This window comes from Diospyros lotus, chromosome 7 (genome assembly GCF_014633365.1).
Source record: "Diospyros lotus cultivar Yz01 chromosome 7, ASM1463336v1, whole genome shotgun sequence".
In the NCBI taxonomy this organism is placed as follows: domain Eukaryota; kingdom Viridiplantae; phylum Streptophyta; class Magnoliopsida; order Ericales; family Ebenaceae; genus Diospyros; species Diospyros lotus.
In genome coordinates, this window is record NC_068344.1 from 36947325 (window position 1) to 36972916 (window position 25592).

The 25592-nt window shown below is 34.9% G+C and overlaps 2 protein-coding genes across 3 annotated transcripts; both read right to left on the minus strand.

Annotated features, from left to right (window-relative positions):
- Positions 1–6951: 6951 nt before the first annotated feature.
- LOC127806026 (F-box protein CPR1-like) lies at positions 6952–8580 on the minus strand. The gene has a single exon (XM_052342974.1). It carries the CDS (start codon positions 8402–8404, stop codon positions 7187–7189), a length of 1218 nt encoding a protein of 405 aa, XP_052198934.1. The 5' UTR covers positions 8405–8580; the 3' UTR covers positions 6952–7186.
- A 976-nt stretch (positions 8581–9556) lies between these two features.
- LOC127806027 (suppressor protein SRP40) lies at positions 9557–16784 on the minus strand. Of its 2 annotated transcripts, XR_008024320.1 has the most exons (8): positions 16433–16784; positions 12998–13062; positions 12269–12306; positions 11095–12164; positions 10644–10733; positions 10469–10530; positions 10032–10249; positions 9557–9746 (listed from the first exon to the last, which is right to left on the minus strand). XR_008024320.1 is itself a non-coding variant. In XM_052342975.1 (7 exons), the coding sequence occupies exons 1-7, from the start codon at positions 16703–16705 to the stop codon at positions 10144–10146; spliced, it is 1704 nt and encodes a 567-aa protein (XP_052198935.1). In that variant the 5' UTR covers positions 16706–16784; the 3' UTR covers positions 9897–10143. The 2 variants fall into 2 exon arrangements, 1 of the variants encoding a protein (XP_052198935.1); XM_052342975.1 differs by lacking the exon at positions 9557–9746 and having other exon boundaries at positions 9897–10249.
- Between the last annotated feature and the right edge of the window lie 8808 nt (positions 16785–25592).

The window sequence follows — 25592 nt, forward strand, 5'->3', positions numbered from 1 at the left end:
GTTCAAAAGTTGTAACAGGTGATGTGACTATAGTAGATACACTTTTGTTTTTCTTTATATAATATATAGGATAATGCTAGAGGAACAACTTGGATGATTACTTTGTTCACAACGCACGCCAAAATTATAAATTTACCCTCCCAAAATTATAAATTTACCCTCAGTTTCAAGTACAATTCTACTCTCAAATTAAATACCTCAAACTTGCTACCTACTTCCTTGTGTTTCTTTCTCCTACTCTCCCTCTCTTTCCCCCCTTTCACCTCTCTTTCTCTTTGCTCGTTCTCGTCATCCGCAACCATTGAAGTTGCCACCGACGCCTCCATCTTCTTCTCTCTCTTTCTCCTTCCCTCGTCTCTCTCTCACTCTCTTCTTGTTCTCGTCGGCGTTGCCATCGACGCAACTGCCTTTGCCACTGTTGAAGCTGTCGCCATCAATGCTTTTGGTTGACATTCGCCTCTATTGCAGTCTCCATCATCGTCTACCTCCATCGTTCCAACGGCCGCTAACTCCTCTTTCTTTTTGGATCTTCTGTTCTTGTTCGCCACTTCTCTCCTATCGTCGCTTGTCGTCTGCCTCCACCGTTCCAGCCATCATTGATGCCTCCATCTCCTTCTCTCTCTTTCTCTGGATCTTCAATTAAACTAACACATATATAAATATATTATATATTTATTGAAAATGTATTTTTTATATAACTTTAAGTTAAATATACATATTTTCTAAATAAAAATGTGGACTAAATAGCTATATAAATAAATAATATACTTTGGGTTAAAATATGTTTTTATGTTATTATTTATTTCCTTATCTATTTATATTACTCGCATAAATCTAAAATATGATATTATGATTTTGTTTAATTTTACGTACAATTTTTTATTTTAGTAAAATATAATATTAAGATTTTGCACAACTTTACATATAGTTTTTGATCTTTCAATTCAAGCAATATAAATAAATAATAACATAAAAATATACATAATATAATTACAAAATACATAAAATTTTATATTTTGTATGAATGATAAAGAGAAGAAATATAATTGTATTGTGATAGATATATGAATGTCTTTTTATTAAAAATAAATATTATAATATTTTAGTTTATAGTTTAATTTTTATTTTATAATTTAAAAAATGGAACAAAACTACAAAATATATTTTTAAAAATAGAAAGCCAAACTATATTCTTAAAAGTTACAATATGTTACAACCTAAATTTTTTAAAAGTAATAAATAGGTTTAATTTGGTCTAGATAATTTTGTATAATATGTTTTTAGTTTATAGTTATATTTAAAAAACATATTTTTTTATTTATACATATATAATTTTTTTGTGTAACATATATACTTACTTTGTGTATATTCATACATATGTAATTTTTTTGTGTAATATATATAATTAATTTGTGTATATTCATACATATGTAAATTTTTTGTGTAATATATATACTTAATTTGTGTATATTTATATTTAGATAGAATATATATTTTTAGTAAACTGTGGCGAACAATGGAGATGAATGGCGGAGTCATCGGTGGAGAGAGAGGGAAAGAGATGGAAGCATTGGCGGTGATTGGAACGGTTGAGGAGGACGATGAACAGTGATAGGAGAGAAGCAGTGAGCAAGAATGGAAGACCTAGAGAGAAAGAGATGGAGGTGTTAGTGGAGATGGATTGTAACACCCCACTTTCTCAAGCTAGAATTAAACCTAACATCTTAACATTAATCATAAATCAATACTTACATCCTCATTAACCATAAATAAGATTATACATCATCATTTCTCAAAACGTTTAGAATTCGAAATAGCAGAACTTAAATACATGGACTACATAACATATATTTAATTCATCATTCAATTCATCGTGCACTTTGCTAAGTGTCATTTCATGCCTCATTAATCCTCATTTCTGCTACAATTTCCATTTAGAACATTTGAAAATTTCAGGGACAAAACCCAAGTTAGATGATGAATCATCTAAGTAAGGGAACAATAAACATATCTCATGCATGGATGCAATTATACAAAATATTTTATTCATTTTCTTAGTTTGAGTTGACCGTACCTTATTACCACTCCTCATTTTTACAACCTCCTTACCCGGCCGAGATGTATGGGTGCACTCTTGGCAGAGCAGCGGTCCTAGCCCGTACTCTCAAACCCTTATGTGAATGCATGATCAATAATATCATCATGTACATATGCATATTTTATCATCAATACATGTAAATACAATTTACATAAATATATTCACATCAAGACATAATAACATGATAAAATCATTTACTTAAAATCAGGTTTTGGGTAGAACCACTTACAAATCAAGCATTTTCATAAAACTAAATCCAGTTGAGAAGCATAATTTACTTTTAGCTCGAAGTTCGGGATACCTCGAAAAATGCGCATCACCTCGATTTGCGTGCATGACCTCGATTTTCATGCCAAACCTCAAAAGTTGCACAAATCACTAATCCTCGAGTACAACAATCCTATAAAACATATTTATCACGAAAAATATCAATAGTCTAATTTCTTCATATTTTCCTTAATTTTCTTCCATTTTTCCTTCTAAAAATTCAAATAAATACTTCTTAAGCTATTTTCTCAAATCTCTTTCCACAACAATTCATAATAACCTATGAACTTCAAGAGAAAATTATTAAACTTATCCGGATGCTACGTTTTCACACTAAACGAGGTTGTTTTGTACGAAAATCGAGACATCAGGAAGGCAAATACCAAATCTTTTTGCACAAACTCCCATAAAATATTTTTCTAGAATTTTTGAGATTTTTTTTTTTTCAATTTTTTCCAACCTCCCATGTGCCCCCACGCACTTGGGCGAGTGGCCGCGCGTGTAGCCCACGTGCCGGTCATCTTCCCCGGCCACGGCACACCGAAAAAATTGGTTGACTCTATCAGCTTCTTCCTCTCTTCCAGTCAATCGTCAAGATACCATTTTCGGGCTGAAAGAAGCACCGAAGACCCCTCAATGAACCGGCCAAAGCTTCGGCTTGGCCGTCCACCTCCCAACTCCGGTGAAGCCTCGAAGAGCCCTCTAACCTTCATCAAAATGCATGAAAATGCACAAAAATCATCCTCAGGCCATGGGCAACAAAAACCCCTTAATTTCAACTCTCAATTTGTTCGAAAACAGCCTCAATTTGAAGCTCCATTTTCTCCAATTTTCAGCCACCATAAACGTCTATTTATAGGCAAATCCGATGCTTGAAACCCCTTTGGCCGCTTAATACCATGCCTTAGGAGTCTATACCTTCCCTAGATCGTCCTGGAAGAAACCATAGCCGACCAAAAATGCAACTTGTAGTCGGCTAATTATCCGATCGATTTTTTCGCGAAATTCGGCCATGACTTAACCCAAAGGCATCTCCGACCAACCCTCGTGGGTTCCCAATGGCCAATTTGGGCGATGGAATGGGCTGGGCCATGGTTGTTTTGGAAGTTTCTTGAAATTGCACTTTGGCCCCTCAAATTTTGATTTTCTCACTTTGACCCATTTTCACGAAGCCCCTCAACTTTTCATAGTTGCACTTAAGACCCTCAAGTACCAAAACATCCATTTGACCCTCGAACATTCTAAAAAAATGTCATTTCGACCTCCCTCCAGTAATTTCAGAAAACTTTACTTAGTCCTGAATCTTCGTTTTGGTCTCAAACCTTTTCGTTTCTTCCTGAAACCACTGAATGATTGTTCCTTGTGAAAAATCGAAACCCCCTCAACCTTCTATTGACTTCCCGGAAGTCCCCTATAACATTTCGATTTTTCAACCTGAATCGCAGTTGCATTTTAGCTGTATCGAAAATCATTCATGATCCAATTTCTTCCGATACCATAAATCATGTCTCGAAATACTCGTAAAAGTCGTATGATTTTCCTTAGATATCTCAGCTCTGGGGCACTCCTTGCAGACGATTCGATACTTATAATTGTTATCAAGCCAATTTTTTGATATTCTAAACTTACTTAAATTACGTGGTAACCTCATGAAAATATGGGTTCTTATACGGATGGTGAACGGCGACAGGAGAGAAGCGACGACCAAGAATAGAAGACCCAAAGAGAGAAAGAAAGAAGGAGATGGAGGCATCGACAACAGTTGGAATGACGGAGATGAAGCAATGGAGGTTGCAACAGAGGCGAACGACGACCAGAAGCATTGATGACAATGGCTTCAACCGCGATAGAGGCGGCTGCATCGGTGGCAATGATGGCAGGAATAAGAACACAGAGAGAATAAGGGAAGGGGAAGAGAGAGAGAGATGGAGGTGTCGATGGCGGCTTCAATGGATACGTCAATAAGAACAAAGAGAGAGAGAGAGAATGAAGGGGGAGGAGAAAAAGAATATGAGAAGAAAGACATGATTTTGGACGAACATTCACGAGAAATTTAGTTGTCACCCAAGTTGTTTATTTAGTAGCATTATCCTAATATATATTTAGGGGATGATATCTTTGTCAATTTATCTAATTTGTCAAATATAATATAATTGCATGCTTCAGTGTTGTGCAGCATATTGTTGTTTTTTAGTTAGAAATAAGTTAACACCGCCTAATAGGATTGGGATTAGAGCTTAAGATTGTGTTGGTTTGGTTGTATTGTTGCTTTTGTGTTATATTTCTTTTTTTGTTCGTTGCCAAGCAAGCTAAAGAAAGGACAATCAATCAAGGCAATTCTCTTTATAGATGTGATTTGAGCCTAAGTAGAGGCAAAATGGAATAGACACAAGCCCAAATCACAATTTCAATAAGAACATGTGGCCAATAGCCATATGCAAAATCATTACTTTCTTTTCTTGGCTCGAGCAGGATTTTAGTGTTACCTTAATCACCTTCATAAGCTTTTTTTTTTTTTTTTTTGGGCTAATGGAAAGGCTCAAACTTGAAATATCATGGGTTGGTGAATGGACCCATATCATTATTATTCTCAATAATCTAAGCAAACCTTGAGAAAGTAATTAGTTCTGGTTAATCAGTGTACTTTATTTAGTATTAACTGCAAATCAGTATTCTTCAATTGAAAAGTAACAAAAAAATATATATATTTTTGTTTTGTTCAAACTAAAAAAAACATTTTTAAATTATTTTTTTAATAAAATTTATCGATATGGGGATTTGATGAGTACACATTATCCAAAGAGAATGGGCCCTTCATATTCGTCCTCAGCCCTTAAAACATATAAGCAGGTAAATGAAATGTACAGAAGAGCCAGCATATTGATTAGAGGCAAAGAGATTGATGCTGTTGCTGTCTCCTCAGAGTCCAAATACATAATTTTAGCCAAAAATTGTTGTTTGTAAACTTGGAACTGCCTTAGAACTGTCAAATAGGGCATGAGTCTAGGTGTAATGGACCATGTTGTTGGATCAAAGATCCAGTGCAAGATGTGAAATGACCAGAAAGAATTGGTAGAAAAACTCACCTAGCCCACTTACCACCACAACTCAAAGCAGGAATAAAGTGATCAAAAGAATTAACATAAAGGCACTCCTAGGGCTCTGGCATATGTTTTCAGGCAGGAATTCTGCAATCTCTGAAATTAGGTCGAGATTCGATGAAAGATAAAACTATCTAACTGCAGAAAGGGCGGTGAGAGGCCCATAACAGTTGATGAATGCAATGGTCCAAACTGGAGAGGACAAAAGTAATAACTCTCCTCACATTTGGTGCATTAAGGATATAAGGGACAAACTCAAAAGCAACTGTAAAGCCTTGCCTAGAGAATTAAAATGGATCCCAGCTAGGTTGAACTACAATGGAGATAAAAGTTACCCACTAGAGCCACTCCTTAAAGCGCAAGAACTCGTTCAATAATAATGAAATCCTCCATCGCGTAGTGAAGTTGGTCGAGGGTAGCAAACACACACTCGAGTGGTGGTTGGTACTGAGGCAAACCTACACAGTCCTCATGCCGAATGATGCCAATCAACCCAAACATTGCGTCTAAGGCTAGGTAGATAATAATTCGGTTCACTTAAGGAACCAATACTCTAGTTGCTGATGTTCTCCTCGGACTTTAGTCAAGCCACTAGAAAAAGAGGCATGGAATCGAGCATTATTTAGGCTGCACACTAACTTGTTCAGTAAATGCAGAAGATATAGAATTAAAAGATGAAATTGAAGAATAAAATATTTTGGAAATAAAAGCAAAAAATGGCTGGTTGTTTTCGTTTCCGAGTAACCGGAAGAGTGGCCAACAGCCCCTCTGGTGAGTTGGCAAGACGTCAGTAACTACAGGGCCTTGGGCATGGTGGTCTTGGTTGATCCAATTGCCAGCAGTTGGGAGAGGAGTGGAGGAAAAAGAAAAATACAAAAAAAAAAAAATCAAAGATAAAATTAAAGACAAGCCATGGTTATCAAACAATATTCTAAGTTATCATTTTCCTAAATGAAAATGAAATTTGAACACAAGAAACTGAAAGCTCTGTCAAATGGCCCCTAAAATTTCATTTTTCAAATTGAACACCCATGATTTATTTTTAACTCCAACAAAGTAGTTGATTCCTTATTTTACCCCTCTTATCTTTTTCTTTTTGATAGTCATCAGAGAAATTTAACACACTGATTTGCACCAAATCTACCATCTTAAACAGTGCATTTATATACCCAATTAAAATGAGGGGTATTTTATAAACTCTATATATTTATAACAATGAGAATATAACACAATCTTATAAATGCTGACCAAAAATCCTAGGAAATAATTTAGAATAGCAACATAATATCCCATTGGCAAGTTATCTCTCAATTTGTATGCATTGAAGCAACTGCGCAAGAAAAATAATGAAAACTACAGCAAGTATCAGTGTTAGACCCTTGTGAACACATGAACCATCCCTCAAAGCACAGGTACGTGATGCAATTATCAGACATCAGATAAAGTAGACTGATATTGGGAAGCACCTTATGGATGTTATAACACTTTAGCATAATAGGTACTGAACAATTCATAGAAGAACTAAAAAGGTACAACCAGCCTACTTAATTCAAAATAAAGTTGCCTCAGACTTTGTTCAACCAAAAGCAAAAGACCGAACAAAATACACCCAAGCCAATTGCCCCCCATAACTGTTCAGCCACGAACTTTGGCACTATCTACTGCCTTAAACAAACAAATAAACAGAAAACAAGAAATGTAAACCAAAAGAACATTATACCTATGGAGCTTGCAATGAGAAAAAGCTCTCAGTATAAAGCCGTATCCATGTCCACTCTCCATCACTCAGCTTGTGCATTCTGTTGAAGCTTTTGTTCTCCAAATTGTAATACTCGATACTGTCTTGCTTGGAGTCTATCAGAATTTCTTCATCTTGCTGATCCAGAGGAATGATGAATTTACACAACTCATCCTCAAACCTACTCAGATCGATGCTATGCTTTTTAACCCACACATGATTCTCATAATCCTTCAACACCCATATGTCCATAGTGGAAGGCTTGGATGTACAGTCAATTAAACATAATAACCCTGTCAGCTCCACCAGTGACCAGTCTCCATTAGGGTCAAGACACCCTTTTGGCGGCTCAACTGTCCCAAACTCTTCAGACTCCAAATCGAAGGACACAATTGCATCTAGCCCAGGATGATCATATGGGTCCCAAATCATCCAATAAAACACATTCTCAACCAACACCCCCCACCCTCTGACCACATAAGGGCAACTAGCTTCCACCACCTTCCAAGAAGCATTAGTGACGCAACCATCAGTGAACCTCATAATTTCACACCCAATATCATACTCAACGCTGAAATCCAAACATCTGTCGAACAGATGTATCAAAACAAACTCATTTCTAGAAGAAATGTATCCCATACCAGCATTAATATCCCCGGAAGTACAACAACTGGCCTCCGGCAATTTCACCAACTGTTGCGTACTTGGGTTGCAGGCGTAGAACCCAGTCTCACCGATGAAACATATCAAATCCCATTTAGAAGGCAGTAACTCGATAATATCGTCCACTTCAATTTTGAACTCAGCATTGTGCTTCCCATCGAAACTCTGAGCACAAATGTCAACCATAGTTTTCTTGGTGTGGTGGAAGGGTTTTCCAGGTTCAACATCGCGATCCTCGTAGGATGTGCGTAGCAACAGTAAATTGGGGTTTTGAAGCGAACGCTCTCGGCGTGTGCGAATGAAATGGGGATCGGTGATAGCGGCGAGCCATTGTTTGGATACAGCCTTGAACTTACCAAGAGACTTCACGGGAAGCCTTAGGAGGATGTTGGAGATGATATCTGAGGGGAGATTGGGATTGGGATTCGGAGTCGGATTCTCGGAGACGCCGCCGCCGCCGCCACCGCCACCGCCACCGGTTGGGGTCACCGCATGCGAAGAGGAAGAAGCAGCCTTTCTGGATGGAGAGCAATCCATTTGCTTGGTCGTTGCCTTCAAAGCTCACGGAACAATTTAACCGATCTCTTCTTCTGCATCTTCATGGGGTTTCCCTAATTTTGTGTGTGTCTGTGACTCTGTGTCTGTGTGTGCAGAGGACATTGATTTTTGTTATAAGCAAGAGTGCAGCATTACGCGTGTCCCGAGAGTGCGGTGTGTGGAACGCGTGTCCCGAGAGTGGGGGTGTGCAGGATAAGTGTCCTTGCAAGGTAAAATTCTAATTTTATCCCTTGTCTCACTCAGTCCCTATATTTGCGAAATACTGCATTTAAGTCCCTTAATTTTTATCAAATACCTTGTTTTCCCCATGTATTCCCATTTTGTTAAAAGAAAATTAGTAATGATAGTTGCACATGAAGTTAAAACTAAAAATACTGATCAAATGTATAGTTTTATCTCTGTATTTTTTATATAAGAGCAGTGTTATTTTGCCTGACTAATATATTGAAAGAGTTATCAAATGATGTCAAAAAGACCTAAATGTATCGCCTAAATTACAAATTTATAAAATTTACTATTGCCTTACTTGTTGCTCTCTCCTCTCTTCCCTTTTCGTGATCGTCGATGCAATCATCACTCGTTAATGTCTCAGCCTTGCTGTTTCACCATTGTCTCCTCATTGCCATCATCTTGCTACAACAGTTGAAGAAGGTAACAGCGATTGCATCAACAGTCATGAGAAAGGTAAAGAGAAAAAAAAAAAAACAACAGGCAAGACAATGGAAAATGTTACAAATTTACAATTTTAACAAAAATATTTAAGTCTTTTTGACACCTTTTAATAAGTCTCTAGACATATTTGTCGAACAAAATAGATTAATTCATATTATAATTTAATTTTTTTATTATTTCAATTATAATTTTATACCTTAGTATTAAAATTTTCACATAGAAAATAACAAAATCAAAACAACAAAAAATTTAAATAAACATACATAAAAAAAAATCTTAAAATATAAAATATAAATATAAATTTAGCCAAAATCGACTGGGATAACCATTACCTATACAATAAGCTAAAATTCTTTAAACAAAACTTCCAAAAAGTTATGGGATACATTACATACATAAGATAATTAATCTTCCAAGGATTTTTATATGCAGAAAATGTTTTTTTTTTTTCTGAGAGTATGCTAAATAATAAACATAAACTACTACCCGAACATACATAATAACCTACAAACCGCGCATCCAAAAAATCACCTAAAAAACGTTCAATCCCGAGATGAAAGAAACCTGTTATAGTTTCTTGGCACATCCTCTCGTTAAAAGGTCCATCTAACCCATTCAGAAAAACATGAGGATTTTGGAAGGATTTGACCTACCAAATAAACCAAAGTCAGTACCTTAGCATAAGGACCATCCTGAGGATAACTCAGAGAAACTACTTAGGGGGGCACCAGCAGCAGCCATTGCAGGGGGCAGGCTAGAGCAGAAAATCTTTCAACCATTGCAGTAATCATGCAGGAATGGAATGGAATGGAATTGAAAAACTTGAAGGTTTAATTCATGCATCTCCCAAACGATCAGGGATTGGCCAAAAATTAAAAGTTTCTAGCTATATGAAATTATGAATAATGAAAGGAAGATGGAAGTGTCTCGTTACATTGCAAATTCTCGAAATTGAAGTCATGGGACATCAATGCCAGAATTTAGCCGCATTAATGAACCACAAAAAATGATCAGTCCCGCACGCAGCCAAAATGGGAAGAAGCCTCTCAATCGTCATCGTCGTAGTTGAACTTCACTGAATGGGATTGCAGATCAATCTGCCCCCCTCTGTAAGAACCCCGCTTCTTCTTTGTCTTTTCATGACGAAAATCCCTGGAGTGACGGACAGATTAGTCAGGATGCCGTAATCTAAAATAACTATTATTGAAATGAGATTAATTATCAGTGACATATGATTCTAGTCTAACTTCTTTACTTGCATCTATTCATGACAATGGAAGAACCCTTGCAAATTTACCACTCATAAATGAGACCAAATTATAACAAAGAAGCAAAATAAACATTTGCATGTGAGAGATTATCTGAAATTACCTTCCTCTGACCTGACCCAGAATTTCCTGTGCTTTAGCACCATATCCAACATCTGCACCATCCTACAGATTTCAAGAACACACAAAAAGACAAAGAGCTAAAGTAAATAAAGCGGCATCTATAGTGACATTTTAAAGAATTAAAAAGGGATAAATACCGAGGGAAGACAAATCACCTTTGCCCAGTAAGAATTATCTTGGAGCCTCTCATCAGCAAATTGCACCTGATCAGTTTTTATCCTTTGAAATGCATTTATTGTCTTTGGCTGTGAAGAAACAGCATCAGTCAAGACCTTCATAAAAATATTGACACTGTAGGAAGTAGTCGGATTTATTATTATCGGTATCATATTCTACTCCTGAAATATTAAAGCACCATATAAAGGGCGGGGAGCTGTATCACTGATGATACTCAAAAAGACTGCATCATCAAACTGAATGCAAGCTTGAAAAAACAGGGAAGATAGAAAGGGAACAAGATGATCTACATGTCCATTCCTTCAATTCTATCTAACAAGCATAAGCTTTTAGATGAGATGGTGGCTAACAATTCAACAAAAACAACATCAAGTGATACAATAATACTTTCCCAAATATAAATTAAAATAGAAAATGGCCCGAGCATACCTCAGCTGAACTAGTATGCTCCTTTCTTCTGTTTTTCTGAGCACCAGGTTTACCTCCATCCTCTTCAACGCTCCCATTTCCATTCACCTTAATTTGATTCATAGATGTATTTTGGAAATCATTTTGACCAACAAGACCATCTTCCCCCTTACTTTCTTGCCCACCCTGCTCGTTATCTCCTATAACTGCATTTGCTTCTGAAAGTTGTTCACTATTCTTGGTTGGTTCCAAGCCTTCAGTTTTTCTGCGTTTTGAGTCCTCACTTCCCACTTTCTCAACAGCCTGCCCCTCATTTTCAGCCTTAGCCAATCGTTTTCTTTTCTTTGACTTATTTCTGTCCTTGTCAATTGCATCCTCTGAACTCTGAAGTTCCCTCTTTGCTACAACTTCTACTGAATCTTCCTTTTGAGACATTTGAGCAACCTCACGACAAAGTGCTTCAGAAACTGAATCCTCTTTCCTTCTCTTTCTATGTTTAGATTCAACTTTTTTCTCATCCAATAATACATCATCCACATTCTCCAAGCCACTATGCTCAGCATCACAACCTAGAGCGTTAGTGCTCGACTTCTTTTTCTTCTTTTTATTTATAACTTCTGCCTTGAAAGCAATTTTATCATCACCTAATGAAGGTTTTAAATTTTGGCATCTCTCTTCATTCCCTGCCAGCTGCGAATCTAACTGGACTTGTTCCACATTGCCATCAAGTTGTTCAGAAACTGAATTGCTTTTCTTTTTCTTCTTGTCCTTCTGTTTTTTAGCAGATTCATCAGCCTGAAGTTCACAGAGTGCATCAGTTATGGGCTCCTTCAGTGTTTGTGCATTGACTTGCTCAGATTGATGCTTTTTGGATCTCTCTCTCTCTTTCAGATCTACTTTTGAATCTATAGGCAAATCATTGACCAGTCTCTCCCTGGAGTTCTTAGCAGATTCAGCAAATTTATTGGCAGTTACACACGTATTGCTCTCACTCTCAGAACTTTTCTTTTTCTTTTTCTTTCCAACAGTTTGCTCAACCACAGAACAGTGGCTGTCTCCATCTTTCATGGTAATACTGTCAGTCAGTAAGCCTGCAATTTCATGGAGCCAGTATGAGATCTAGGCTGCATATTCAAAGCACTTTAAAAGAGAGTAGACTCTGAATATTGAATAATTTTTAATTAGCATAATCTACCTTGCTGTTTGGCATCAGAATTTGTGTCAGCTTGAGTACTGCATGAGACAGAAGTTCAAATAGAATGAGAATAGAAACTGAGGTTTAAAGTTTCAAATAGAAATTAAAGTAATAAAAAGGAAAAGCTGCAAGCTAAGCATCAGATAAATCCATCTCACAGTTTCAACCCAAAAGATATCCATCCATATGACCCTAGATTGATTGCAACTGTAATGTTGGAGGATCCTCCAACACATTCATTAAATTACATCTCTCAATGAATAAAGATACAAAAATGCTCCAATTTTCTTGTGATAGTAACATGCACCCCTGACGATTTTTTTCCCAAATCTTAAATGATACAATGAGCAGAAGAAGTGATGAACATTGACCTCAAAACAACAGTAACCAAAGTAATCCATAAAGCAGTAAGATTTCTTGATCCATTTATACTATACTGCACGCATAAACAACCCAAGCTACCAATCTTCCCCAGGACTGCAGAATGCATATCTTGTTCAAAATTCCTAGAACATGGATATCAAGCCAATTGGTAACTTTACATCCCTTGTCTCATTCAGAAATGAGAAGAAAAGTCATAAGAGGCTGACTAGTAATGCATAACTATAGCCCGAGTATAACACAACCCTATCAATCAATATATAAGGAGATTACATGAATAATGGAGTTCTTATGACACATTATGTTCACCATTAATCTGAATTAACAATAAAATGCTTCCCAACCTACCCTGTCTCCAAATAGTTGATGCATATATCTTCCAAATTTACCGAGCACGTCCTCCAGCTGTCATTCTGCAGCAACATATCAAGATCATTTTACATGACAGAGAAAGGTTAACTGCAAAGAAATAGTACATGCAAGTTAATAAAACTATAAACCATAAATATGCAAATCATCCAACCTTCCAGTATTCCTTAATGTCTCAATATTACAAAACCTTCTCATATACGTATCTATTTTATGAAAGCACTTTGGAATTTTCTCTCAAGAAAGTATAAGAGATTCAATATGCAACTAGAAAGAGAGCTTCTATGAGATTGAAAGTATGTTAGGCCTCTCTTTTCCAGAACTCAAGCTCAAATTTGCATGTCCAAAATGGAAGACATTCATTTAAGAACCATATGTGATGAAATTTTCAACATGTAAACGCTTGAAGGTTTTAAAAACTTCTACAAAGGAGTGTTCTGATTTATTGACAGATACGTGGATAGCTTGATGCATGTCACATTATTCCTTTCCTGCTTAGTAGACATCCTTCTAGGTAGGGAAGATGAATTTCCAAAAGGTGAAAGACCAGGGCCAACTTGAAATGCAGAGTTCCAGCAGATCTTGATATGAAATATTCATATGGCCCCTGTTACCTTTTACCTCTACTTAAAATAAGAAGTAGCTAGAATCAAGGATCAGGAGTAAATTTTCATCTATCATGATGGACAAATCAGTTTAAACAGGGTGTTGGAATGCCACGCAACTCCAGAATAAAGAAGTTGCTTATTACAAAACATTATGGAAGTTTTAACAGGTTATGAAAAAGAGGGATCACCTCCATTGGGCTAGGCTCCATATCCATTGCAGAGAATAGGAAACTCAAGCAAGGGTAAAGATTGGCTAAGATAATGTAATGTTCGATCTCCCCATCTGGACAAAAAGGGGTGCAGATTTACCGAATTTATTAACCCACCAATGTGTTGGAAATTTGTAGATTGAAGACATGTCAAATCCACAATAGGGTGGTGTCATGGGGGTGTTGAAGGTAGGTGCTTTGGGTGGTTTGCTTGGGCAGGAAAAGTAAACGAAACAGGACACAGTAGAAGACCGGATCTTGATTCAAATCTTCAGGGATGAGGGTCTACAACAAGCAAGACATGAGTTGATAACTGACCAAGAACGACTGCTCTCTAGCCTCCTGGATGTGATGGATGTCTGTCCGTTTCCATCAACAGTACCTTAATTGTCAGAACCTTTTTTCAAAATTTGGGAGTTAGGGAAATTCCAATGTAGCGAGGGATTAAAGAATGCTTAGGATATGCTAGAATGGGTATGGAGAGTAAGAAGAATGTCCAGGGCAAGGGAGAGAGTGTCCTATCATTGTGTTAAGGGCAGTGAAAGGATGTGACAATGCACCAAACTAAACACGGGTAAAGCATCCACTAACCCATCCATAATGGATTGCTACAGTCAAACTTCCAATGAACCCTCAATTGATTAACAGCACAAATATGCAGTTCATGCATGCATTGTTTCAGTCCTTTTATCAAGACAATTATGCATATCATATTGTTACTCATAATCACAAGAAACAAACTATTGAAAAATAAAATTCTAACATCTCTCCACTTCAACTTCAAGCCATTTATTTATCCATGCGCCAGTGTCTTTTTAATCCAAGTCAAAACCATAATTGTTTTTTGCCAAATGCAACCCAAATAAGCCCGCATGAACAAGAGTTTCATGCAGCACCTCTTTTCCAGTTTTGGTAAGGGGGTCCCTCAATAATGTACTCTGGTAGCTCCATTGCCATGGTGATGAAGAGAACCATGCTAAGATAGGGAGGGTTGCCAGTTTTTCCATTTCAGCACGTCAGCACTACAGCATAAGAAAAGTCGGGCAAAGTCCTTGATACTTAAAACTTCAGTTTGTTAAGGAAGGCATTCAAGTTTATATGTGAGATTAAAGCACGCACCATTATCCCAAATTTAATTGGAACAGTGTAGTTAAAGGCGAGCACCTTGCTCGACTAGGTGTTTGGGCTCCTCAAGGCTCCATGGAAGCCCCTCGTCTACCTCTGGACGAAGCGGCTTCAATCAGGCGATGCCTAGGAAATGCCTCACGATGCAACATGTATCGAAAGCATTGACCCGTGTATTAAGAAAAGGGCATAGGATAATGGGCCCTAAAAACCAAAAGAGGCACTTACAAGCAAAAAATAAAGAGGAAAATTGAAACAAAATGGGAAAGAATGGAGATCACTGTTGATTCGTTGATACCGTATTGTTCACGCAATCACCATAAGTGCTTTCTCAACTTCTTCTCTAAAGGTTATCATGACGTAGACCACAAGAAGGCCAGTCAAGGAAGAGTTAACAGAGGTTGGTCAAAACTCTCACAAGCCAAGGGATTCCAATGAGTGAAGCCACTCACTAATGAACCCATATTGCATGGCGACATGTGGTTGACATTCTAGGTTGCTACTCTAATGCCCTCTCTCACATCTCCCCATGATCTAGTATTTGTGGCTTAGTGACACAACTGAAATCCAATCTCTATGTTTCTCCTCTCTCAAATTCTAGTGTGTTGCTCTCTTTGGGCTTATAATTGTATTGTTTGATGTTAGTATATTACACAATTAGTTTAGCATAACCAATATAAGGATGCAAATATGGATGTGTGGCCATGCAGAAAAGATAAAATCAGAAATGAGTTTATATACAATAAGGTCGGAGTGGCTCCTATTGAAGATAAGATGTGGGAGAGACAATGAAGATGGTTTGAACATATAAGAAAAAGACCAATAAAGGGTCCTATAAGGAGAGTTGATGGAATATAACAATTAGGTAGCAAAAGAGGTAGAGCAAGACCCAAGAAGAAATTTGGTGAGAAACACTTAGGTTTGATAATAAGCATATCGGTAGGGATGGAAATGGGTGGCCCATTAACCCATTTGCATACCTATTTAGTAAATGTTCAAAATATGTCTTATGTCTATATCCTTCAAATATTAATTTTTCAAACTTATTTCAATTTTAAATGGGTAACTAAGGCTTATTTTAGTAAATGTATGTCATGGCACCATTCAAGGCGCCTAACGCTTCTTACTACCTTGAATTGGAAGCAATTTCCATTTTAGTGAAACTGAATTTCTGATATTGGTTCGTGAACCACACTGTTCTTCTGATCAAAAGCTAATGCACAATTAAATAATCTCCAAGCTAACGCAGAAGCTAACAGAACATATGCAATGTAAATCTAAACCTACACTGACTGTTCGCATCCGAATAAGCAACATTTTTATTCTATGCAAATGAACTGGATCATTCGGTAAATTATGTATGCATAAGCAATAAGTTCAGATGAAATCTCTTGATATATGTATCTGGGTGCGCGCCCGCGCGCGCGCGTATATATGTATATATATATATATATCTACAGAGAGAGAGAGACCTCGATTTGTGCTTCTGAGAGTAAACGTTTGAGAGTTCTGGAGAAGCCATTGAGCTGAAGGTATCCAAGGACGGAGTGTAGAAGAATGGCCTTCTGCTCCGAATTCAATGAGCCGGCTTTGCCGACGCTGCCTCCGGCTTGCTTCTTCATCGTCGTCGACTTCGAGCTTTGCTCCGCACGGGCCAGCAGTATTTGGCGAGGCTTCAAAGCAAGTAGGGCTAGGCTAGGGTTTGCTTGAGCTCTCACGCTGCGATTCCCTTCAGCTTCAAGCATAGAGTGAACTTCGCGTCCACCTCGGCCTCAAACCTAAGGTCAGAGGCTTTGAAGGCGGGATTCAGAAACTAGGGTTTGTTATGCGGGGAGTTGTATATATATATATACGTGTTGGCTCGAGTGTGTCGTTTCAGTTACCGCTATTGCCCCGTTAAGTTGAATTAATTTTACACGAGGTTTTTTGGTTTGTCGCGTGAAAATAATTATAAATATTTATATTAAGCAATACGAGAAATTTAAATTTATAATTTTATTTAAATTAATTAGTATAATTGAGGAAAGAGTTTTCTGACATTTATTAAAATTTATGATGCACAAAAACGTCTTGGGATATCATTTTAATATTTTTGAAATAATATAAAATATTAAAAAATATTTTTGAGATATTTCTACAATTTCAAAAATGTTTCCGAATCTTTTTGTAATATTAAGGAAATATCAAAAAAAAATTCTCGTCCACCAAAGTTTAGTGACGGAAATTTTTTTTTATCTCTAAATCAAAATTTTTAATTTTTTTAAAAATTTGTTTGAATATATTATGAAATTTATATCTATTTTTAAATTAAATAATTATTATTTATAAATTTTTATATTAACAATTATATTTACAAAAAAAAAGATCTCTATATTTTTTTATTTATACACTTTTGTGCGTTTTTATTTTCTATTTTTTTTAAATATCTTTTTCTATTTTTATTTCATATCGTTTTTATTTCTATACAACTTATATTAAAATTATATATCACTGACACTTAAATCTGTAACAAACTAAATGGACATTGGATACTCTTGATCTAAGTTTGGATCTAACCTAAGCGTACTAGATTCAAGTAACTCAGCCTAAATGATTAAATCTAAATATCATTATAGACTTATATTTTTATTATTTGTGATCAAAATAAGCCCATTGGTTAAGATCTAGTAGTCCACGCGACATAATAATGATTCTTTATCAATTCTATAATGCGTTTATATAAAAGTATAATTTTTTTAAAAAAAATAAGTACATTATTTATTATATATTTTTTTTTTCGCACCATCACGAGCGTCCGCAGCTATCCCGCCCCTAAGACAACACTGCGAAGGTAAATCACAGAATATGCCCGAACCAACCAGGGTCTGAAGTGTTGCACGCATTGATGCTTGCCAAGGCTCAACCTTAGAAGGCAGCTTTGTTGCTCCCAGGGTTCGAACCCACGCTGGTAGCCATCAACCTGGCATGATTTATCCCCACCTCAGCCTTTGCCAACTTGGCTGTGCCCGGGGGGCATATATTATTATTTATTACAAGTTGATCAAGTCATGAGATAAATTTCATGTTAAGGCACTATTCTTTCTTTCCAATAGCAATGTGATATTACCCTCGTTTATAAAATAATTAACAATGCTTTGAGTAATGATAATATGTGACGCCTCATCTCCACTATCGAGTGTCATCATAACCCAAAGTTATATCAATAGGTCTCATTCCAGAGGTTGGCTATGCCTTAACAACATGAAAAAATGAAAATAAGGTGGAAGCCCTGAGTGGGGTCCAGGCTTCACCGCCTCCAGTCATCGAGAACTCGAAGTCTAAAACTCATTTGCAGTGAAAGGACACTCGAATCTCGAATCTAACCCGAGCCTTAAAAGCAGATTAATAAACTACAATTAGGGTATAATATAATTTACTCACACAAAGTACTCATTAAAAGTATCAAATTCAACAGCGTTCAACACAACTACAAAACAATTACATGACAGACACAAGTTACTAGACCGCATTCTCATCATGGGTTTCCATTCTCATCATTCAGCTGATATTCGGCACACACCGCATTTCCTTTACTGGGCCCCGAGCTATCTGTGTGGTTAGAGGGAATGAAGGGGTGAGTCTTAAGACTCAGTAAAGATAATATGCAATGCAGTAAATTATCTAGCATGACATCATAGATAATATATGAAGTGCAACATGCATGTAAGCTCGTCCACCGGACCTGTCTCAGGCTTTAGGTGGCTTCTAATGGTTTCCTTCAAAACCTTATCTCGAGACTCCCATGATTAGAAATCCATATCCTCATGCCTAGGCACTCCCTTAACATCTTATGCAAATCACGACAAAAGAAATTTACACACAGAGTATATTAAACCCTTATCTCGAGATACGTGCCGCCTAATAGTTTGTACCATTGACGCACTCAAAATCCCTATATGCATAACAAAATCAATTAAATAAATCTATGATAACCATTCTACTGCAATCCTCCCATAAATACCACTAAATTATTTTACTAGGTTAATTTACTAACTAACTAGCTTATCAAGTGTGACGCCCTGTCCCCACTACCGGGTATCACCATAACCTAAGGTTACGTCAGTAGGTCCCACTCCGGAGGCCGGCTATGCCCTAACAACAGGGGGATAAAAATAACACGGGCGCCTTGGATGGAGTCCAGGCTTCGCCGCCTCCGGCCATTGAGAACTCGAGGTCTAGAACTCATTTACAGTGGAAGGACACTCGAGTGTCGAATCTGACATGTGCCTTATGAGTAAATAAATTGCAATTATGGTATAGTGTAATTTGCTCACGCGAAGTACTCATTAAAAGTAATAAGTCCAACTAGAAAATACAAGTAGCGTTTAACACATCCACAAAATAATTACATGACAGACACAAGTTACTAGGTCGCATTCCCGTCATGGGTTGCCATTCCCATCATTCAGCTGGTCTTCGATATACACCGCTTTTCCTTTACCGAACCCCGAACTATCTGTGTGGTTAGTGGGAAGGGTAAGTCCTAAGACTCAATAAAGGTAATATACAATGCAGTAAATTATTCAGTATGACATCATAGATAAATATGAAGTGTAACATGCATGCAAGCCTGTCCACCGCACATATCTCAGGCTCTAGGTGGCCCCTAGTGGTTTCAGCTATGACCCCGTCCTAGGACCCTCACGGTCAACAATCCACTGCCCCATGCCTAGTCACTTCCTCAATATCTTATGCAAGTCATGACAAAAAAAATTTACACGCAGCGCATATTAAACCCTTATCTCGAGATACGTGCCGCCTGGTAATTTGTACCATTGACGCACTTAATTCCCTTAACAAAAATATTTTCAAAGCAAGGTCAACCCATAATTAAATTTATTAACTATTGAATCCACAAAGTTATTAACTAATTAACTAACTTAAACATTATTCCTTACTAATTAATTTAACTAACTAACTAATAATTAAATTAACTAATTAGAATAGACTTTAACTTAATCAAATACACCACCTTACTAATCAATTCATCAATTGACTAATAATAGAATAGGTTTAAAATTGAGCATACCTTACTGCTCTACTTCTCCTCAAATTGACGTTCACTTCTCATGCCTTCAATTGCCCTCCAGATAAATACCATTCTTCACTGAGCACTTTCTTAATTTACATTATTTCATGACATAATTGGGTAGTCCACTATTTGGACAATATCATTGATATTCTTCTTAAGTTCCTAGGGCATTTGCAATATATATTACATTATATAATACTCCTCAAGTGAACCCGCTGGATTCTCCCACAGATTTGGCCATGCATACATATACATATTATACAGTTTACTTGCACACCCATATATCATATATCTCACTGCACATGTGCACATCTAATTTATTATATAATAAAAGTTACATATAAATTTATAAATTATATTCATACTCACTTCAACCTTTCACATTACAATTACATCATCAATATCAATTTTATTTAGATTAAAATATCAAAATTCCAAGATTAATAATTCAAGGTTCACTTGATAAAAGTCGATTTCGTCCGTGCGCCTACACGGGATCTTTATTCCACCCAAAAATACTTCAGGGTTGCCTCACTGACAAAATCGAACCACCCCTAGGGTCCCCTCAGCTTCCCGGAGACCCCCCCTACGACCATTCGATACCAACATTCATTCGGGCTTATACACAAAATTATTTATTTCCAGTGTGACTGTTTCCAGTATCATTAGCCTTATCTCGAGATGCTTACCAATCTCATGCCCTTTTTCCTGAGCATCCAAGTCCCAAGGCATTTCTTGCCGTCGATTCAACAATTTATTAATTTCCTCAAAATCGCACATAACTCAATAAATCATCTTAAAAATCTATAAACTAATTATTTTCAAAATCAGGGATGTTACATCAAATTAACTAGTTTAACTATAAATTAGTGTTGAAATTAATATATCTCAATGCCGAAAATTCATTTCTAAGCTCTCAGCCACCTCTCCTGCTTCCCTTACTTCATGCCTTCCATTTAACTCTCATATTCACTTATTTATAGTCTCAGCTACCCATTGTTTCCACATCCAAATTCATGGTCTTATATCCACTATTTTATTTTCACAAGACACAAGGCTAATTATGTCTCTGCAAAACATCATCATTTTATTCCTTCAATTTCTTAGGGCATCATTTGGTAGTCCACTCTTGAGTACAACATTATTCATATTCTCCTCAAGTTCCAAGAGTATTTGCAATATAGCATATTATATAATACTCCTCAAGTGAACGCACTGAATTCACCCACAGATTTGGCCATGCACACATATACATATTATAAAGCCTACTTACACACCCATATACCATATACTTCACTGTCACTGCACACACGCACATATAATTTATTATATAATAAAAATTACATATAAATTTATAAATTATATTCATACTCTCACTTCAACCTTTCACATTACAATTACATCATCAATATCAATTTTATTTAGATTAAAATATCAAAATTCCAAGATTAATAATTCAAGGTTTACTCGATAAAGGTCGATTTCGTCCGTGCGCCTACACGAGATCTTTATTCTACTCGAAAATACTTCAGGATTGCCTTATTGGCAAAACTAAACCACCCCTAGGTCCCTTCAGCTTCCCGAATGTCCCCTACAACCATTCGATACCAACATCCATTCGGTCTTATACACAAATTATTCCAAAATTTATTTTCGATTTGACATTAGTCTCACCTCGAGACGCTCACCACTCTCATTCCCTCTTCTCTATTTATACTCAATTTTGCACTCAATTTATTACACTTCATCAAATTTATTCTTTGCAAAGCTTGGAGGAATATCACCATGCTTATTTCTTCAATTTTCAAGGGTCATCATTCATATTCCTTCAATTTTCAAAGTCAATTACATCAAAAATAAAAAAGAGATATTCTCTTAAATTTCTAAAATATTCTCAAATAAAATAATTAATTGCCCATTTTGTCAAATATTCCATAATGATCCCAAATACCAAAATCAATAATTATTATTTATCTTCAAAATTATGAGATTTACAAAAATACGTGATGTTACATAATATCACTTAATTTATCATTATCACAAAGTGTAACATCCCGCATCGAGTGATAGGAAGGTCTGGAACAACTTATCTTGATGGGCCTACGCAAACTTTCCAAGAGGTCACCTATCATTGGATTACCCCAGGTCAAACACGCTTAACTTGGGAGTTCTTTGCCAACATTCAGTTCAAAAGGTATCAAGCTGGTGTTGTTTTCTTCCTTACATATCCTCGATATATACTATTATCCTCTAAGCTTCTGGGGTATTACATTCTCCCTCCTTGAGCACATGACGTCATCGTCATGCGACCTTACAACTAGTCTCAGATCTTCTCCCATTGGGGGCTGTCATCTTAGAAGCCTGCTAGAAGTCGTTCCTTGTATAAGCTCTCAAGCCCCGACGCCACTTCCCACCCTCATCAGACTGCCTTTGCTAATGGTCGGCTCTGATACCATTCGGGATAACTTACCCTAATGGGTCTACGCTAACTTCCCAGGGGGGTCACCCATCCTTAAATTACCCCAGATCAAGCACACTTAACTTGGGAGTTCTTTACTAACATTCAGCCCAAAAAATATCTAACTGGTATTGTTTCATTCCTTACTTATCCTCGATATATACTATTCTCCTCTGAACTCCTGAGGTATTACACAAAGTCAATCATTCATTTATCTAATTCAATTTATAAATTATAAAGATAATTATAATATAAATAATAATTTATTATACAAAAATATAAACTAAGTAAGAGGCCAAAGGGTGAAACACTCATTTCACCCTCAGACCCCTTGGTTAGTCATTTTATTCTCTTGCTTTCCCATCAACTTATTTCTCTCAAATTTTGATTCACATAAAAATAAAAAATAAAAAATAAAAACTAAGTTTGTTCATATATTAATATACACATGTTACTATATGTTATCTGTGAATACAATCATAAATTTATTTATGAAAAAATTATCTTCAAGCCATCAAAACTCTATAAGAAAGAAAAAATGATTAGAGGGTGTGAGATATTTTTCATGCAAACATTTTGATACTTAAATTAGATTTTAATTTTTAAAAGAAATAGCAAAATTCTTTATTGGGTATAAGTAAATTATCTTTAAAGAATTAGGACCATTTGGTTTATAGTGAAGATTGGGAGTTGATAATAAGTATGTTTGGTATTTTAAGATCAATTATAATTAAGATTTTTAGCAGATAAATCCTATTATCTTGTATTTTAAGTTAACAAATAAGTGTTATTCTCTATAAACCCTTAGAGGAATTTTTGACAATTGAAGTTATCTATTTATGAGTCTCTCTTAGGAACGCCTGTGAGAGAGTATTTAGGAGACTTCCAATTCTCCCAAACCTCATTTTCTTTTCTTCCAAGACTATTCTACAAGAGTTTTCGAGATACCTTAAATTTTTTTGAATCTCTTTATAACAATCTTTTTTAACTTGTTTAAATATTTACTCTCATGGGTTTTAGGATTGTAATTGAATCAAGTCGAACGTTGAGCCAAACTTCATTAAACTCAGGCTTGACAAGTTTCTAGAGAGTTTGAGCGTTTGTCAAGCTCGAGCTTGGGCTCAGGCTTGGATTTGCTAAAAATATTTTTAAAAATCTAATATATAAATAATCAACAAATAATAATCTTAAATCAAACTTGATAATTAACAAATAAAACATCAACATGATAATCAATTAATAATAATTTTGAATTACAATAAATATAATATTATTCACCATAATTTATAGTTTGATAATTTTATGTTAAATGATATATTTATAAACTAATCTATTCACGAATTATTTATAAATTTATAATCGAGTATATTTAAGACTCTCTAATTAAATATTTTTATAAATTTTAATGAGTCAAACTTTACTAAGATTAATCTCAATTTATTTATAAATTAAAATTTAAAATTAAATTTAAAATTTACTCTTTTATTTTTGAAAACAAATTTAAACTCATTTGCGACCCAATGAGCTTAGACCTTTGTTGATAGACCTTGGTGGATGACACATCATTTAACCCATCTCATCCATCCTTAATTCCATCTGATTTTCAATTCGAATATTTTACTAATTTTAATTCCCAGGCCCTTCAATTGAGTATACCTATCTCTAAATGTATTTTTATAAGAAAAATTTACTTATATAAACTATGTAATGACAAAAATACTCCTTATTGATCATTCTCGCTCAAAATTTCAACTTATTTCTCACGACCATGGATGAAGTCCGATATGAGTTGATCAGGAAAGGAAGTTGGGAAGAAATCCATTTAGTCTTTGAATCTTTATATATATAAAAGTATGATAGTCTACAAAAAAAAAAAATTTCCCTCAAAACTTGTGTTAATTACTAAAAATAGTAATAATTAATAATTAATGTAAAATTAATAATAAATTTTCCAATGCATCAATTTTTCAATGCTAATCATGAATTTTTCAATGTATTATTATGTATATATTAAATTAGGATAGCTACAAAAGAATTTTTTCCCCCAAAACTTGTATTAATAATAATTAAAATCCATTTATAATGTGTATATTATATAGCGAGAAGATTATTTTTATATTGATTCTTGCTGAAAAATTATTAAAATCTATTTATAATGTGTATATTATTTACTCACCCGTTTAAATATTTAGTTAGTTAACTTCTAAGTATAAATTTTTCAATGTATTATTATGTGTATATAAATATTTAGTTATTAAATTATTTGCCAATCATTTTTTTTCTCCAATAGTCTGCCAAAATATTTTTTATCTCCAAAACTGGCATTAAATTAAAGATAGTAATAATTAATAATTAGAGTAAAATATTAAGCATGAGTTTCCAATACTATTTATAATATTTATTTATAACTTAATTTTAAACTCAATTAATCTTCTCATCAATTAATTCCTCAATTAATTAAAAATAAGTATTATTTTTTATAAATGTTATTAATTAAAAATATTTATAATATTACTTTTTATTAATTCCTCAATTAATCCTTCATTCAATCAAAAATAAATATTATTTCTAAAGAATATGAATAGACAACTTAAATTATTAATTAAATCATAAAAAATTATTCATTTGTATAAAATAAAAATAATTTTCATTTATTACTTATTTTTCCAAAGTAATGGGAGATTTTCTATAAAGTATCTCGAAACTTTTCACTATCAATTAAATACATATTATTAATAAAAAAATTTAAATAAGCAATTTAAATTATTAATTAAGTCATGTATAGATATATAATTTCTCAATGAATTAAAAATAAATATTATTAATAAAAAATATTTATAATATTATTTTTTATTAATTCCTCGATTATTAAAAAATAAATATTAATGTATGGGTTTTTTAATATTAATTAAAATTTAACATATCACATTTGCAAGATTATGGAAGAAAATTAATACATACTTAAAGAAAAATAAGTTAAAATTCATATTTTTAAAGTTTTATTATCACTATAGAAATTAAATTTAAAGATCAAAAATTAAAAATTTCAAGTGAATTTTTAATTAACATTAAAAAATTAATGATTCCTCACATTTTGGAGTTT

Excerpts from the sequence above, each read along its gene's own strand:
- LOC127806026 (XM_052342974.1), bottom strand. The coding sequence starts at position 8,404 with ATGGATTGCTCTCCATCCAGAAAGGCTGCTTCTTCCTCTTCGCATGCG.
- LOC127806027 (XM_052342975.1), bottom strand. The coding sequence starts at position 16,705 with ATGCTTGAAGCTGAAGGGAATCGCAGCGTGAGAGCTCAAGCAAACCCT. Across the intron at positions 12,165-12,268 it reads TTCTGATGCCAAACAGCAAG|GCTTACTGACTGACAGTATT; the intron begins GTAGATTATGCT and ends ATGAAATTGCAG. Across the intron at positions 10,734-11,094 it reads AGCATACTAGTTCAGCTGAG|CCAAAGACAATAAATGCATT; the intron begins GTATGCTCGGGC and ends GTTTCTTCACAG.